General features: G+C 43.1%; 1 protein-coding gene across 7 annotated transcripts in view; it reads left to right on the top strand.

The window, feature by feature from the left end:
- Window positions 1–14,671, top strand: part of TMEM260 (transmembrane protein 260) — a 72,979-nt gene extending 58,308 nt beyond the window's left edge. For 3 of the 7 annotated variants that reach the window (XM_047079593.1, XM_047079590.1, XM_047079595.1), the window contains 3 exons: window positions 1,764–1,817; window positions 3,351–3,441; window positions 3,787–4,418. In XM_047079593.1, the coding sequence (XP_046935549.1) occupies window positions 1,764–1,817; window positions 3,351–3,441; window positions 3,787–4,098 (457 nt within the window). In that variant the 3' untranslated portion in view covers window positions 4,099–4,418. The other 4 variants (XR_006962082.1, XM_047079594.1, XM_047079591.1 and 1 more) reach the window with 4 other exon arrangements.
- The last annotated feature ends 320 nt before the right edge of the window (window positions 14,672–14,991 follow it).

Below are 14,991 nucleotides of genomic sequence, written 5' to 3'. Positions count from 1 at the left end.
GGCTGCGGTTGAGTGGGCATCACAACAGGTTGGTGCCCTGCACCTTCCGCTTCCAGCTCTTGTGACGCCATATTGTCCACCATCCTCTCTCTCGCACCCTAAAGGTGGAAGAGATCCATCAACTGCAGTAGAGCTTTACAAGGTACTCTGTTTCCCATGAGAGTTTTTATGCGCACGAACTTGCCATATTTTCCTCTCTTCAGGAGTAGCACATAACTTGTCTATAGGGGAGACTGGCCCTTGAATAACTTTTTCCTACTCATTAGGAAAAAGTCATTATCCTGGTTATGTTGTTTGTCATTATCCTGGTTATGTTGTTTGGGGGTGTGATCAGTCTTCCTTGAAGCATCTCTATAGAGCTGACTCTCACCCATATGGAAATTGAGTCACCATCTCTAGAAATGTGCTTCTCTTGCCTATTTCTTAAGTTATGAATTACTTAAAGATTAGATAATTATTGTTTATAGGGGTGCCTGGGTGGCTCAGTCGGTTAAGCGTCCGACTTCGACTCAGGTCATGATCTCACGGTCTGTGAGTTCGAGCCCCGCGTCGGGCTCTGTACTGACAGCTCAGAGCCTGGAGCCTGCTTCAGATTCTGTGTCTCCCTCTCTCTCTGACCCTCCCCCGTTCATGCTGTCTCTCTCTGTCTCAAAAATAAATAAACATTAAAAAAAAATTATTGCTTATAATTCAAGGACAGGCGAGATTATATGAAAGATGCTACAAAGGTTTTTTGAATCAATATGTGCAAACAGTCCGCAGTGCACCAACCAGAGATAGATAAGTAGGTTTATATCAAAGCACTCCGTAGGGGCGCCTGGGTGGCTCAGTCGGTTAAGTGTCCAACTCTTGATTTCAGCTCAGGTCATGATTTCATGGTTCGTGAGTTCGAGCCCCATGGTGGGCTTCACGCTGACAATGGGGAGCCTGCATGGGAGTCTCTCCCTCTCCCCCTCTCTGACCTTCCCCCCGCTCTTACTTGCTCACTCTCTCTCAAAATAAATAAATAAACTTACATATGTATATTTAAAAAAAAGCACTCCATGACCATTGTGAGAAGTTAGAAAATCATCTATTCTGGGCACCTGGCTGGCTCGATCAGTAGAGTGTGCCGTTCTTGATCTTGGGGTTGTGCATTCGGGCCCCACCTTAGGCATAGAGCTTACTTTAAAAAAAAGAAAGAAAATAACCTTTTCTGCCAACAGTGACCATAGTACAAATACAGGACACCACTCGTTATTTCCATTCCATCAAAATAGACACATAATAAGAAATTTAATTAAGAGAAGTCAAAATCCAGCAGATGGTTTAGCCATTGTTCTTTGAGCAGCGTCCTGGCTCCAGCAGTGATTTTTATCAAAGCCAGGAGTCCCCTCTCTCAAGCTTATCCCCTGGCTTCACAGCTGTTGGGCTCTTAGCTGTGTCCATAGAGTGACCGAGGCCTCGCCCCTGCCCTGTTGCCCATCTTGCAGTTCTTGGGAACAGCTGGTTCCTCAGATGCCTCCAGCCTCTTCCCACTAATCCTTCGTTTGCTCCCACGAGGCACCGGGGCTCATTATGCAGATGAAGAATACATTTACCAAAATTTCAAATTCCTAAGGATCAGACTTTTCTAGGATAAGTTTATTATTTCCGTCCCTATCAGTACTTCAAGATCCAACCTATTTTATTGCCTTGTAAGATTATAAAACAAGGATTCCATACCTGCCTGTAGCAATAAATGTAGCTTGCAGAAAACTCTCACTGCTTTCTTGTAACTGCAGGTTTGACCCATCTTCTTGGGAATCTGTGGCCAACGAAGAGATGTGGCAAGCAAGGTGACTATCCTACACTTACGTGTTTGTGGTCTGTTTTTCATATGGCGGGGAAGCAGCCAGTAGGGTAGGGGGTCAGTGGTATGATAAAAATAACATTTATGAGCAGTCATTTTGTTTGAGGCGTTGTGCTAATCATTGTACATTAATAATCCCATTTCATCCTCACGACAACCTATGAAGAAGTTACTATTATCCCCATCTTACAAAAGAAACACTGAAGGTAGAGAGGTTACTGGCCAATGCCAGATTGCTGCAAGTGATGGGAGTCTGAAACTCACATCTCCCTGACTCAGGCACAGCGCTGTGCTCTGGTGCTCTCCGCCTCGAGTAAACCAAAGCGAGTGTAATTGTTGAGGGGCAGTTAATACTGCCCTGGATCCATGTGGAATGTGCTAATTTAATTAAGCACCTGCTGAATACTTCCCAGAGGCCAGACACCATGCCAGGCTTGGAAGCTACACATATGAATACAACACATCTCCTGCCCTCGAGGGGCTCACAGTCTAAGGGAGCAGATCTGAATATCAACGTCCTAGATGCTATACTTTCCTGTTGTGCCTGGATGGAACACGTTGTGGTGATGCTGTTGACTGCCATTATTTTGAAACATTCAAAATCTCTAACGCTAACAGACTTTGGCCTGGATATTAATATGAAAGTCCTAAGTGGTATACAGAGGGTGATACCAAGTACATAGGAAGTACTTCCTTCAGCAAAGGAAGGGTGCCCAATCTGAGCCCGGGACTGTGCTCCACACCGAGGATTGAGTTATGATATAAAGGATTTACATAAGTTTAAAGAGCTTTTAAAAAAAGTGTCCAGAAATACAGCTCCAAAATAGCAATTACAAAAATAGATGTACTGTGGTTTATGCAATAGTGTTTTTTGAAAAGCCAGAAAACAGCATAATTCAAGTTATCAGCCTAGCTATAGGGACAAATACTTGCTTTGAAGAACTGATCAAAGATGCACCGCACCGTATGTTTGTACAATGCTTTACTGTGACTGAATGTAGGAAAGCTGGGGGAGAAATCACCTAAAAGAAGGAAGCCAGTCATTATTCAGGCAGGTATTGATTTAACTGGTGTGCTGAATACAGTTTGGATGAGTGCATGTGGTCAAAGAGTCCAGCTACCTTTGAAGAACTAGTCACACGTGGCATGAGCCGTGGCGATGGGTCCCTTCAGGGCTGTGCTGACAAACTCAGCAAGTCTCCCCCTTCCTGGCTGCTCCTGCATGACAGTAATGTGCATCTGGAGGAAGAATGAAATGATGTATAATAGCGATGATGAATTTAAGCTTTTTTTCTAAAAGCTTTGGCAAGCAGTGCGGATGCAGCGTGTTGGCAGTGGGGAAAGAAGGAGTTGCTGTTGGTTCAGAATAAACTTCTGTGAATATGGGAGAGGTACAAACAATGCAGTAAAGGGTTTGGTGTGTTCCTTATCAGTGGAAAAATCTGGTCGATGTAGCTGTACGTGTGAAATTTGACATCATGGTTTTAATGAAGATTCCCACCCACCCCCGCACTCCCAGGATGAAAACCCCGTTCTTCATCTTTAACCTGGCAGAAACAGCAAACGTACCTCCAAATGTGAAGGCTCAACTCTACACTCACGCATATAACGTATGTTCCATTTTTATATATATAAATATATTTGGGAGGAAGGTGGTGGGGATTAGAATGGAGGGAGTGTGTATCCCAGTAGAGTTTTTACTTCTTTGTTTCTAGTTTTATTTGGCTTTTATAAAGCAGTATAAATGGAAAACTACTCGTACATCACAAATAATGTCTAAAGTAAATGGTATGGTTGGCAAATGATGTCCATGTCTTAATCTCTGAAACCTGTGAATATACGGCCTTACGTGACAAAGGGGACTTTGCTCATGTGATTAAGTTAAGGATCTTGAGGTGGGGAGATTATCCTGGATTATCCAGGTGGACCCAGCATAATCACATGGCCCTTTTAAGAAGGAGGCAGGAGGGTCAGAGAGAAGGAGACGTGATGATGCAAGCAGAGGTCAGAGGAAAAGATTCGAAGACGCTACGTGGCTGGCCTGGAAGATGGGAGGAAGGGGCCACAAGGTAGGGAGTGCAGGCAGCCTCTGCAAGCCACCAAGGGCAAAGAAACAGATTCTAGAGCCTCCTCAAAGAACACAGCGCTGCTGCTTTTACAAAATCCTCGATTTTATGCATTTTGACCTCCAGAAGGGTAAGATAATAAATGTATACTGTCTTAAGCCATTGTCTGTGCTGATTTGTTACAACAGCAGAGGAAACTAATAGGAAGCCATTGGAACAGGAAACAGTCACCACCAGACAAGTTCTGACAGGTTTGCCCTCTAGACAAAAGTCATGACCCTGGCTGCACTCGAAAGTATAGGTTCCTGGCTGGGTGGGATTTCATGAGAAAGATAAAGGGTCTTGGCAAGAGGCTCTGTCTTCTGACTGTGGCCCTGTCTTCTGACTGAAGCCAACCCAACCTTCAGATGGCCCGGCCACACACAGACTCTTGTGTAGGCGGTCCTCACTGATGGGAAAAGGGAGGGTGGAGCACAGGCTTGCTGTTGCTCTGTATTAACGAGCCCCTTCTTTTCTGTGACTTCTAGCCCTGGGTTCCTCAGACACCTTCAGAGATCATCTTGGAGCCTACTATGTAGGAAACAGATGTCCTGGCATGGGCCAGTGAGACCAGAGCCCGGGAGCCATATATATGAGCACCTGAGGTGTTTCTGCAGCCTCTAGGTGCTGTGGGTCTACTCACCAGGGCAGTGGTTTAGAGCTAAGTCAAAATCACACAGCGTCCAATCCGTAGGACTCATTTTACTCCTAAATTTTGTGATCGTGGGTTCATTGTTCATTTATTCATTTACTCACAGAGTGCTTATTGATCGCCCAGTCTGTGCCAAATATTGTGTTGGAGATGACCAAGTATTGTCCTTGCTACCAAAGAGGTAGCAGGCTAGAGAGGGAGACAGAAGATAGAGTCCTCAGTTACATTCAGTCTTGCAGAGGTGCTGTGGGAACAGCACACTGTATGTGAGTACACCCCCCCTGGTGAGGGGTGGTGAGGAAGGAGGGGGAAGTCTTCGGAGATGTCACTGGAGTGTCATCTTGAAAGCTCAGACGAGGTAGCCAGACAGACTGTGGGCAGGGTAGTGAGAGAGTGGGCGAGGAAGGACAGTCGATAGGGACAAAGGAAGAACCCTCCGAGGTGCCCACTCGAGGACAGCAGGGGATCGATTACAGGAGGCAGCAAGCTGGAGTTCTGTCTGGCATTTGGAAGATCCAGGTTCAAGGCGTACTCCACCACTAATTGTCAACTGTAAGTCAGTTAAGCATTCCAGGCCTCGATTTTTTCTAAAAATAGAAGTGGGCTTTAAGCTTTATTAATTATCTCTCACGCCCTGGTCATGTCATATCCTGTTCATCTCTCATACCCTGTGAGTCCATGAAAAACAAATAGTATTTAGTTGGGAGAAATCCCTGAGACTTACTGATACTTCATATTCTCATCAGTGACCTGTTCCATGGCCACTGTTGCTAGGGCGCCACTGAAGCTAATTCACGGATTCACTGTCCCTTTGGACCTGGAAGCTTTACTCTTTCCAGTGGACACAAGTCCGTGGGTGTCTTCTTTGCATATGCCTCCAGATATGTGACTTTGTTTGCAAGACAAATGAAGTCAAATACTTGATGGGTCAACACAAACCCACCCCCCCAGTACTGGTATTTCAAGAACGTTCTTGTTAGGTGTAAGACATTGTTTATAGTATTCCACTCAATAGCTGATGCAGAACTTTGAGTTCAGGAGACATTAAGTTCAGGTGTAGTGCGGGAGCAGGGACTATCCCCATTAGCTTTAGGAATGCATTCGATAAGTTGGTGTCCCCACTAAATAGAATACAGTCTGCTAAGACTAATGTCACGGTAACATTCACATAGAGGAGGAAACGTAATTCCATGTGATGAGAAATGACCGGCTTCTTAAGATACAGCACATGTGGCTTAACAGGCCACCTGGTAGAAGTTGACGATGCGTCGGTAACCAAGTGTTCGAGAGACGGGTGGTATGTTCGTTCTGTTATCTAATGACTGTAACAGGGAGGTCATGAGCGAGCCTCTCATCCTCTTGAGCCATTAGGGAAATGCTCACTGAAGGGCTGGCCTCTGTGTTGAACTCCAGAACCCAGGCGGGATTCTGAAAGCCGAACCGTTTTCTGAACAGTTCCTGGGTGCCTGCTTTGTGCCTGTCAGCAAGGCTTGGAAAAAGAAGCAGCAGACAGAGAAAAAAAAAAAAAAAAAAAAAAAAAAACCTGAGGAAAGACAGGGAAACATTGGATAACTGACCAAGAGAATGGAAGAGTGGAAGATAGCGTCACAGTTTCCACGTACAAGCAAGTGCGAGGTGACCGTTTCCTTTGTTACGGAGTGAAAGAAGCGCATGGGCCAACTGCTTTAAAAGCCAGCTTGGGGGCACCTGGGTGGCTCAGTCCGTTAAGCATCCGACTTGATACCAGCTCAGGTCATGACCTCACGGTTGGTGAGTTTGAGCTATGAGCCAGGCTTTGCACTGACGGCACGGAGACTTTAGGCTTCTCTCTCTCCCTCTCTCTGCCCCTCCCTCGCTCTCACTCTCTCTCCCTCTCAAAATAATAAACTTAAAAAAAAAAAAAAAAAAAGGCCAGCTTGGAGACTAAAGGTTAGTAAATACCAAGATGACATATGCATTTATCTGCCCTGGAGTAGAAGTCGGGCCAATAGATGATCTGTTGGGTTCCTTTCAGCTGAATGATGTGATGAATACAGTTCTAACTGCAAAAGCCCTTGTCCCTGTAGAAAAGCATCATTGCTTGTTCTGCGCATTGAGTCTGCTGCTGACCTCAAGTTCCTGTACATCCGAGTCCAATCTGACAGCCCTCAGGAAGGCTGTGAAATTTCCAAATAAGCAAGTCTAATATTCCGTTGTGCAGATTTGTTTCTTTCATTTGTTGAATTTTGATGTTTCTCCCTGGAAAACTCAATACCAAAGATTCCAGCTCTGTCCGATTAATGCTATCTCTGATGTTGGAAAAACAAAATTCCTGATTCCTGTGGGCAAAGTGTTAACTATTAAAATTATAATTATAGGGTGCTCCAAAGAGCATCTCGCTGTGAGGACATCTCTTAAATTCTGTTACGCCCAGCCTATTCGATGACGGATTTGTGTGAGCTGTTTTATTGTTGCTATTGTTATTACTGTTGTTTTTAATGTAGAGAGAAATCTATGTGAAAATGAGGGTCAAAATTTAAATTCCTTCAAGTTCTTTTTCCATGCAGTTTTCTAAAGAAAGCTATTTTTTTTTCCTCTAACAGCTAAATTTAGAGTTTCAACCTTTCTGCCTGTTGAGTAAATAGCTTTCCGTGAATTAGAACTAAATCCCTTTCCCAGAACATCTTTCTGGAGGAAGAGCATTATGTCCTGACACCGTGTGTCTTAGGTTCCCTCTGCACATCCGAAAACCCCAGAAGCAGTTTTAGATGAAGTACATTTGCCTCCTGCCACTGTCATAATTACAGTAACATTCTTGCATTTTCTGCATGGCCTAGCAATGATTAGATTTTGACTATCGGCCGCTTGGATTTTTTTTTCCTTGTGTTATTAATTCCTCTGTGTTTTCTGGTTTTTGAAAAAAAAGTCAAGGGATAACAATGGAATACCAACATTTTTGCCGTTTTTCAGCTCTATAAGGAGATTGTCTATTTACGAAAGGAGCACCCGGTGAACTGGCACAAGAACTATGCCATCGCCTGTGAGCGGATGTTACGCCTTCGGGCAGGAGACTCAGACCCTGAAGTCTTGTTATCGGAAACCATCAGACATTTCCGTCTCTACACTCAGAAAGCACGGAATGATCCACAGCTGCCTGATATTTTAGTTGCTCTAAAGCACCTGAGAAAAGAACTGCAGAGTCTGAGGAATAAGAAAAATGTCTGAGGCAGCAGAATGTGAAAAACCTGCTCATCCTCCCGCTTCCAAAATTCCAAAGTCCAAAAGTTTTTCCTCCAAGAAAAGAAGTTGTACACAAAACTCGAAGACCGAGTCAGCTCCCAGATATCAGCAACGTGGTAGGGCAGTATACTGTTCAGTATACTGTGCTCCTTACTGCCATGTGCTCCCTATGCAAATTCTGTTTATCCAGTGTTACCAAATTAGCATTTCAGTGAGAATCTTTCAGAAAAACCTTCCTACTTCCTCGTCTTTCACCTAATGACTTTGCTTGATTGGATGCTAGCAGAGAATGGGTTATTTTCATATACTTTAAATATCGATTGCGGATCTTTTTAAGGGCCCTTTTACTGGGATCCGTTCTGAGGTTAAATTCTTGAAACATTCATACCAGACCAAAGACACATTTTCTGTTTCCCAAAAAGCGATTTTTTTTTTGAGAGTGAATCTTGCTCTTCTTCAAGTTAAAATACTTTTTTTTTTTTTTTGAGTAGCTCTGGTTATTACATAATCTCACACTTCAAGCTAAACACCAACCCAGTGATATTTTGAAAAAAGTTGGGGTTTTATTGTCTTTGATGATTCTCTGAAATCATCAAAAAATAAAGCTAATCTGTTGTTTGCTTTCTCTCAGTTGCATAAAGTGGCAAATAAAAAGAATTTTGTAGTTCCTTGCTTAATTTTATATTTATGTTTTACTTCTATTTGGATTCATAAATCCGGGCCCAATAATTAGTAAGCTCCTGCGGCCAAAATGCAAAAAAAAAAAAAAAAAAAAGGCGGGGATTGGGGGGCAGTGGGGGGGATGAGGGAAGTTGTTCAATAAATTCATTTCTGTTACAAGCATCTTTTATACATATTACTAAAGAGAACATAGTAAGAAATGCAAATAATAGTTCTTTATTTTATTATGACAGTTAATTAATAGCAACCTGTTTTAATGAATAAAGTCACTCCGAGTCCTTCAGCACTTCCTAAGTAGAGGCCAGAATCTGTAGGGATTCTTTTCCCCCCAATTGTATAGCTCCTAGACTCCAAGCGCTATATAGGCCCCTGTATAGAAATGCTCACTAATGAAGAGGGAGGGCTAGAAGCTTGTCTGCATTCAAAGATCACTGGTGAGTCATTCAGCAAGAAAAGGCCCCTTACCAGGAATAGTCACAGTTCCGTGGCATTGTACTAGCAAAAGGGTCTGATCAAAGGTCTCCTGTGGAGCTTGCATGGTTCCCTTTCATACTACGACCATAATTAAAACCACTAATTCTCTTTTAAAATGCTGCAGGATGCCATGTAGGCATCTGTCTGGAGTGTCCTTTGTGATGTCATAAGCTGTTAAGGACCAGCGCCGAGGGCTTTTGAGTGAAATGCCAGTCATGAAGGTGCTTCAAGACAAGGGTGCCTCTCAAAGCTTGACAGGGCCTTGACTGCACAATTCGAGCTGAATTTGCCCCTTGTCAGCTGCCAGTAAATAAATCTCAAAGGGGGAAAAGCTGAAGTTTCATTACCTGATCCATGGGGCTTTGTTGGTTTTGGCATCACACAGGGGAAGCTCTTGCCCCTCCATTCTCTGGATTTGAAGATGTCCATTGGAGCCTGCAGTGCCTGGACAGGGTTCAGAGCGGAACCTTTTGAAGAGTGTCAATAGTTGTAACAGTTCAGCTGTTAGGAAGACAAATAAACGGAGGAGCTCATTAATCCGCTTTTGGCTCTCAGTGCCTTTTGCCCTTTTATCACAGCCTTATTAGGCTCCTACTCATCTTGAACCAGAAAAAAATGAATTGGAGTTGTTGAGTGCTAATTGGCAAAGACTTTTAATCATGGGCCAAGAACTTTCACTGACTTGAAAGTAACTTCTCCACGGGGAAGAACCGAAAACCTGGTTTACCTTAAAACAAAAACCTGTTGGAGTTCAGTGTGGTGTAAAAATTTAAGGAGGCATTGATAAATTGTCTAAGTTTATCCATTTGAAAGAAATCATGTGAGATTATGATTTCCACTTTGCTTACGAAAGGTACAATAAAATTCGAATAAACATTTCCTGGACGTGCATTGTTTTTATTGGTTCAGCAAAGAGATCGCGTGCATGTGTGAGATGATCGTGTTTGTTTCTGAACATCTCTATACAGGTGGATGTGAAAATGCATTTGGGCATCTATATACACATGGTGTCAGAAGGACCTCATTCAAAGTAGTATTTCCTGTTCGTGGCCTTAAGAACGGCAAATAAGTCTCTTCGAGAAGATGTGCTTATTTGTGTCTGTACTGTGGTGCTACATATATACGTCTGAATATGCTTTGTGTGCTGACTGTTGTCAAATGGTGCATAGATTTATTCTGGACGGTACTTGGGCAACAATGGCTTTGGACCACTCTCTCTTTGAGAAAGCAATGATATGATGGCCCCAAGTAGATAGGGTGATAATTATTTAAATTGTTAAAAACCAACAGTAAATGAAAAAATAGCAAACTGAACCGAGATTTGGGGAAGTTGGGCTTCATTCCCAGATCAACTATTTTGAAGAATTCTCTCCTTTCTCTTGTGCGAGGTTAAACAAGTTGCTTTCTTTTTCTCTCTCATACTTTTCCCCGGCTGGTGCACAAGCACCATAAAACCTGACAGAAGGGGTCTCTTTTAGTCTAACCCCCCGACATGGAAGACAATGTGAAGGAGGTGACTTCTCATGCAGGATTTGGCCAGGATTCTCCTAGCAATGTCCCTGGAGTGCCACGGGTTGGCAGGGCGACAGGAACCCCACAAGGCCAACTTCTGCCCGGACTTTGGCCTGAAGAGCAAGTGGGAGCCGGCAAAACTGTCTGCCTCTCCTCGCGCTGCCGTGCCCTCCTGCCTGGCGCGGAGGCTGGCGCACACGGGAGGCAAGCAGGGAAGGGGACTGTGGCTCCGAGCCCTCTGACAAAGCCCCCCAGCCGCATTCCCGCTGATGGGAGCTGTGCTTGGTTCTTACTTTTGACTTTCCTCTTTCCTTTGCTTTCTTCAGAGGTCTCATTTTTTTTTTTTTTTAAGTGCTTTTGTCCTATTACTCAAAATAAAGCCAAACTGGAAGGGCATCAATTACTAGTATGCTTTCTTGAGATCTTCTAGTAGAAATTGTGAAATGTTATCTCTGGCCATCTTCCTAGGGTAGAACCGCTATGTTGACTTAGCCTTTATGATACCTAAACAAAGCCCATTTTGAGTGTTAGGGTTATTTTTTGATACTCTGCTGATTTCTTTAAGTCATCAGGCTAGGATATGAAGACCGGCTTTTTAAATTTGTATTTTAAAAGTTAAACAATGTGAGGCCTTCCTTACAGTTCCCACCAATAGCCATTGGAATTTAGAAATGTTAATACTTTTAATATTCAGAAGAAATGAAAATTCGCAGTTAGAGCAAATTCTTTTGCTCTGTTTTAATGCTGGTATGTTTTACAGTTGCACCAATGTAGAGTAGTCCTCTTCTTCTAAGTGGCTCCAAGCCCAGTGGTTGGGTAAAGACAAAATTTCCAGCCCAGTGAAAGATTCATCCTCATATTTTGTTGTGGCTACAAAAATCACTCTAAAGCTTGTGCTCACAAACAAATAAGTCACGTTTCCAGGGATTCTGGGAACATCTAAAGGCCATATCTTGGCACAGCATTACAGAGCAAACACGGAGCTAAAGCTTTAGCAGCGATCATATTTAATGAAGACGTCATTGTCAGTACCCTCTAAAGGTCTGTTTGATTTGGATCAGCATAGGATGGTATAAAAAAAAAAGCCTCAGGAATAACACAACGTGCTTACCTGGATATAGGAAAGCAAACTAATAGGAATATATCTTGAGAAAGGGATTCTTCTGAAAAAAATTCTGATTGCTCTTCAACAATGTAATGTATATCTGGTAGAAATTATATGTACTGGGAAGGTTAGCTTATGTCATATTGCAAAAAGAAAAACGGCAGGGGGAGAGGTGGGTAGAGGTGCTAAAACTATAGACAGGAAGCCTACAATTACTGACCTATACGTGGAGTTATCTGGATCTTTTGTGCAGATCCAAAGCATGAATGGTTGGGGTTAATTTTCAATAACATAGGTACTGTGATGATGTTAGAAAAGTTGAGTTGATAAGGTTGAGAAAGTTTCACAAGACGGATGGAACACAGAGGATGGTGTCCATCCCAGTGATCCAGCTTCTGGAGCGGCCCGGTATTCTCCAGTCCTGTACTTACTTGCCATTAGGGGAGGATAGTGTTAAATAACATTGTAACAATCAATAGAAATCGAAATCTGAGATTTAACCCTTTCATAATTTCCGTTGTTTATAATTTGTTGTAAATCTGTGTAAGTAGTATCAGGCGAAAGAAGTCCAAGAGATGGAGTGTAATCTTTATATCGATCAGTTATTTTTGTATTATGTACAGATTATAAGCTAATAAATGGACATTATATCCTGTTTTTAAAAATATGCACACCGTAATCATCTTGTGTTTAGAAGTGTTACCTTAAAAGGGGTTGTTTTGCATGTAACCTTTTTTTTTTTTTTTTTAATTTTTTTTTCAACGTTTATTTATTTTGGGGACAGAGAGAGACAGAGCATGAACGGGGGAGGGGCAGAGAGAGAGGGAGACACAGAATCAGAAACAGGCTCCAGGCTCCGAGCCATCAGCCCAGAGCCTGACGCGGGGCTCGAACTCACGGACCGCGAGATCGTGACCTGGCTGAAGTCGGACGCTTAACCGACTGCGCCACCCAGGCGCCCCTTGCATGTAACCTTCTAAAAAAGAAGACATTTTGAGATTTTTCTCACCTAAATGAAATATTCCCTAGGTGGTGGAACGACTGAAAATACCCTTAATACCTGTGGGGGTTGCTTGTATGGGAAAGTGTGAGCGATGAAAGCCAAAAGGGGAACGCTGCTTGGGAAATGAGACCCAGTTTTCTCATCATTGGCTTATGGTGTGATGGGACCTACAGGTGTCACCTGGTACCCTAGATTCATGAGCATCGTGACAGAAATCCCAATGATACCCTGGCATGCCAAGACGTGAACTCAAAAACTCCAACAGAGGGTGATCTAGGATGTGAAGACAGGGTAAAAGACACAAGGACTAGAATCTTCTTATGGTATCTTCCCTCAAAATAGATTCCGAAAATAGAAGGGAAGCATTATATTATTGTATTATTATTAACAGTGCTTTTAAAAGTTAATATATAAGAAACAAGGGCTCTTTTAAAATACTCTAGCAAAAGCTATGGAAACGCTAAAAGGAATTGTTTATAAATGGAAGATGATTCATTGATCAAAGCACTAGGTTTCCTTTGATTTAAGAGTTAACCAGTCTAACAGGTGAGAGAAAGTTTCAAGAAGTTTTGTCTATAAAAGAATGAAGGGGCGTTTGGGTGGCTCAGTCAGTTAAGCTGCCGACTCTTGATTCAGCTCAGGTCATGATCTCACTGTTGTTGACATTGAGCCCCGTGCTGGGCTCCTTGCTGACAGTGCAGAGCCTGCTTGGGATTCTCTCTCACTCTTCCCTCTGCCCCTCTCCCCTGCTTGAGCTCGCTCTCTTTTTCTCTCTCTCTCAAATAAAAAAATAAATAATTGGGGAAAAAAAGATTGAAAACTGAAAGTTCAATTACGCATCACTTAAAAACAAGAAAGTTCAGGGCGCTCTGGGTGGCTCAGTCGGTTAAGCGTCACACTCTTGTTTTCGGCTCAGGTCATGATCTCACGGTTCGTGAGTTTGAGCTCCACATCGGGCTCTGCGCTGTTAGTGTGGAGCCTGCTTGGGGTCCTCTCTCAATCTCTGTCTCTCTCTCTCAGCCCTCCCCCGCATGTACTTGCTCTCTCTCAAAAGAAATAAATAAGTAAACTTAAAAAAAAATACCTAAGGGGTGCCTGGGGTGGCTCAGTCGGTTAAGCGTCCAACTTCGGCTCAGGTCATGCATGATCTCACAGTCTGTGAGTTCGAGCCCCGCGTCGGGCTCTGTGCTGACAGCTCAGAGCCTGGACCCTGCTTCAGATTCTGTGTCTCCCCCTCTCTGCCCCTCCCCCACCCTCTCAAAAATAAACATTAAAAAAAAATTTTTTTTTAATTACTTAAAAAACGGGAGGGGCGCCTGGGTGGCGCAGTCGGTTAAGCGTCCGACTTCAGCCAGGTCACGGTCTCGCGGTCCGTGAGTTCGAGCCCCGCGTCAGGCTCCGGGCTGATGGCTCGAAGCCTGGAGCCTGTTTCCGATTCTGTGTCTCCCTCTCTCTCTGCCCCTCCCCCGTTCATGCTCTGTCTCTCTCTGTCCCAAAAATAAATAAACATTGAAAAAAAAAAAAAAAAAAAAAACGGGAAAGTTGACTGATGGAGAGTACTTGTACTTAGTGGTTGTTTTTATTTAGTGTGTCATAACTTTTTTTTACTAAAATTAGAATACATTCCTTCAATATGTGGACTGGTATCTACACTGTTTTTATATTTTCCTTTCAGTGGTCAGCATTCTCACCACTAGCCTACGCGGTCACCTTGCATTCGCCTTGAGGCTGTTCCTCACAGTGCAGGACTGTGCCTAGTCATGGTGATTGTCATCCTGGGTCATGAAGTCAAGTTAGTGGAAATTGACCATCTCTTTCTTCATGAAATAGAATAAAAATATCAAGATGCATCTGAGGGGACAAGGGTATTCTTTGATGAAACTTTCAGTTTCATTTCCTATACATGTGTATGTGGTTACATGTATAACACATATATCATACTATATATCCATGTGCGTGTGTGTGTAAGACCTTTATATATAAATCTGTACATGTATGTGAACTGGGTCATAATAGAAAAGGTACTTCTTGTTGTGGATCACAGTAAAGAATAAATTGGAGAGCCACTGGCCGTGGAGAATTTACCCAACTTCATTGACCGTTAATGCCAAAAAGCTAATAAGGGATCATCTAGTATAACTAGCACAAGTAATCTAGTTTAATGAATGAGAAAAGTGACGCCTGCACTAAGAGACTTGCTTTATGTCACACAGCTAGGTCATGGCAGGGCTGGGACGAGAACATGAGCTTTTGCGCTCAATCTGGTGTACTTTCCCCTTTTTCCATCACAGTCCACTAAAACCGCTGCATTCCACTGTCAACTGTGTGTCACATTAAAGTCCCCAAATGATGTGGCCCTATTAAAATTACGATAAACTTTTCTAGAGGCAAATGGTGTGTAAAACCGAG

This window comes from Lynx rufus, unplaced genomic scaffold, assembly GCF_022079265.1.
Source record: "Lynx rufus isolate CCGP_SWC_20201006 ecotype Redwood Valley unplaced genomic scaffold, mLynRuf1.p SCAF_17, whole genome shotgun sequence".
Classification (NCBI taxonomy): Eukaryota; Metazoa; Chordata; class Mammalia; order Carnivora; family Felidae; genus Lynx; species Lynx rufus.
The sequence above is the reverse complement of the archived record's forward strand: the minus strand, read 5'-3'. Positions and strand labels throughout refer to the sequence as shown.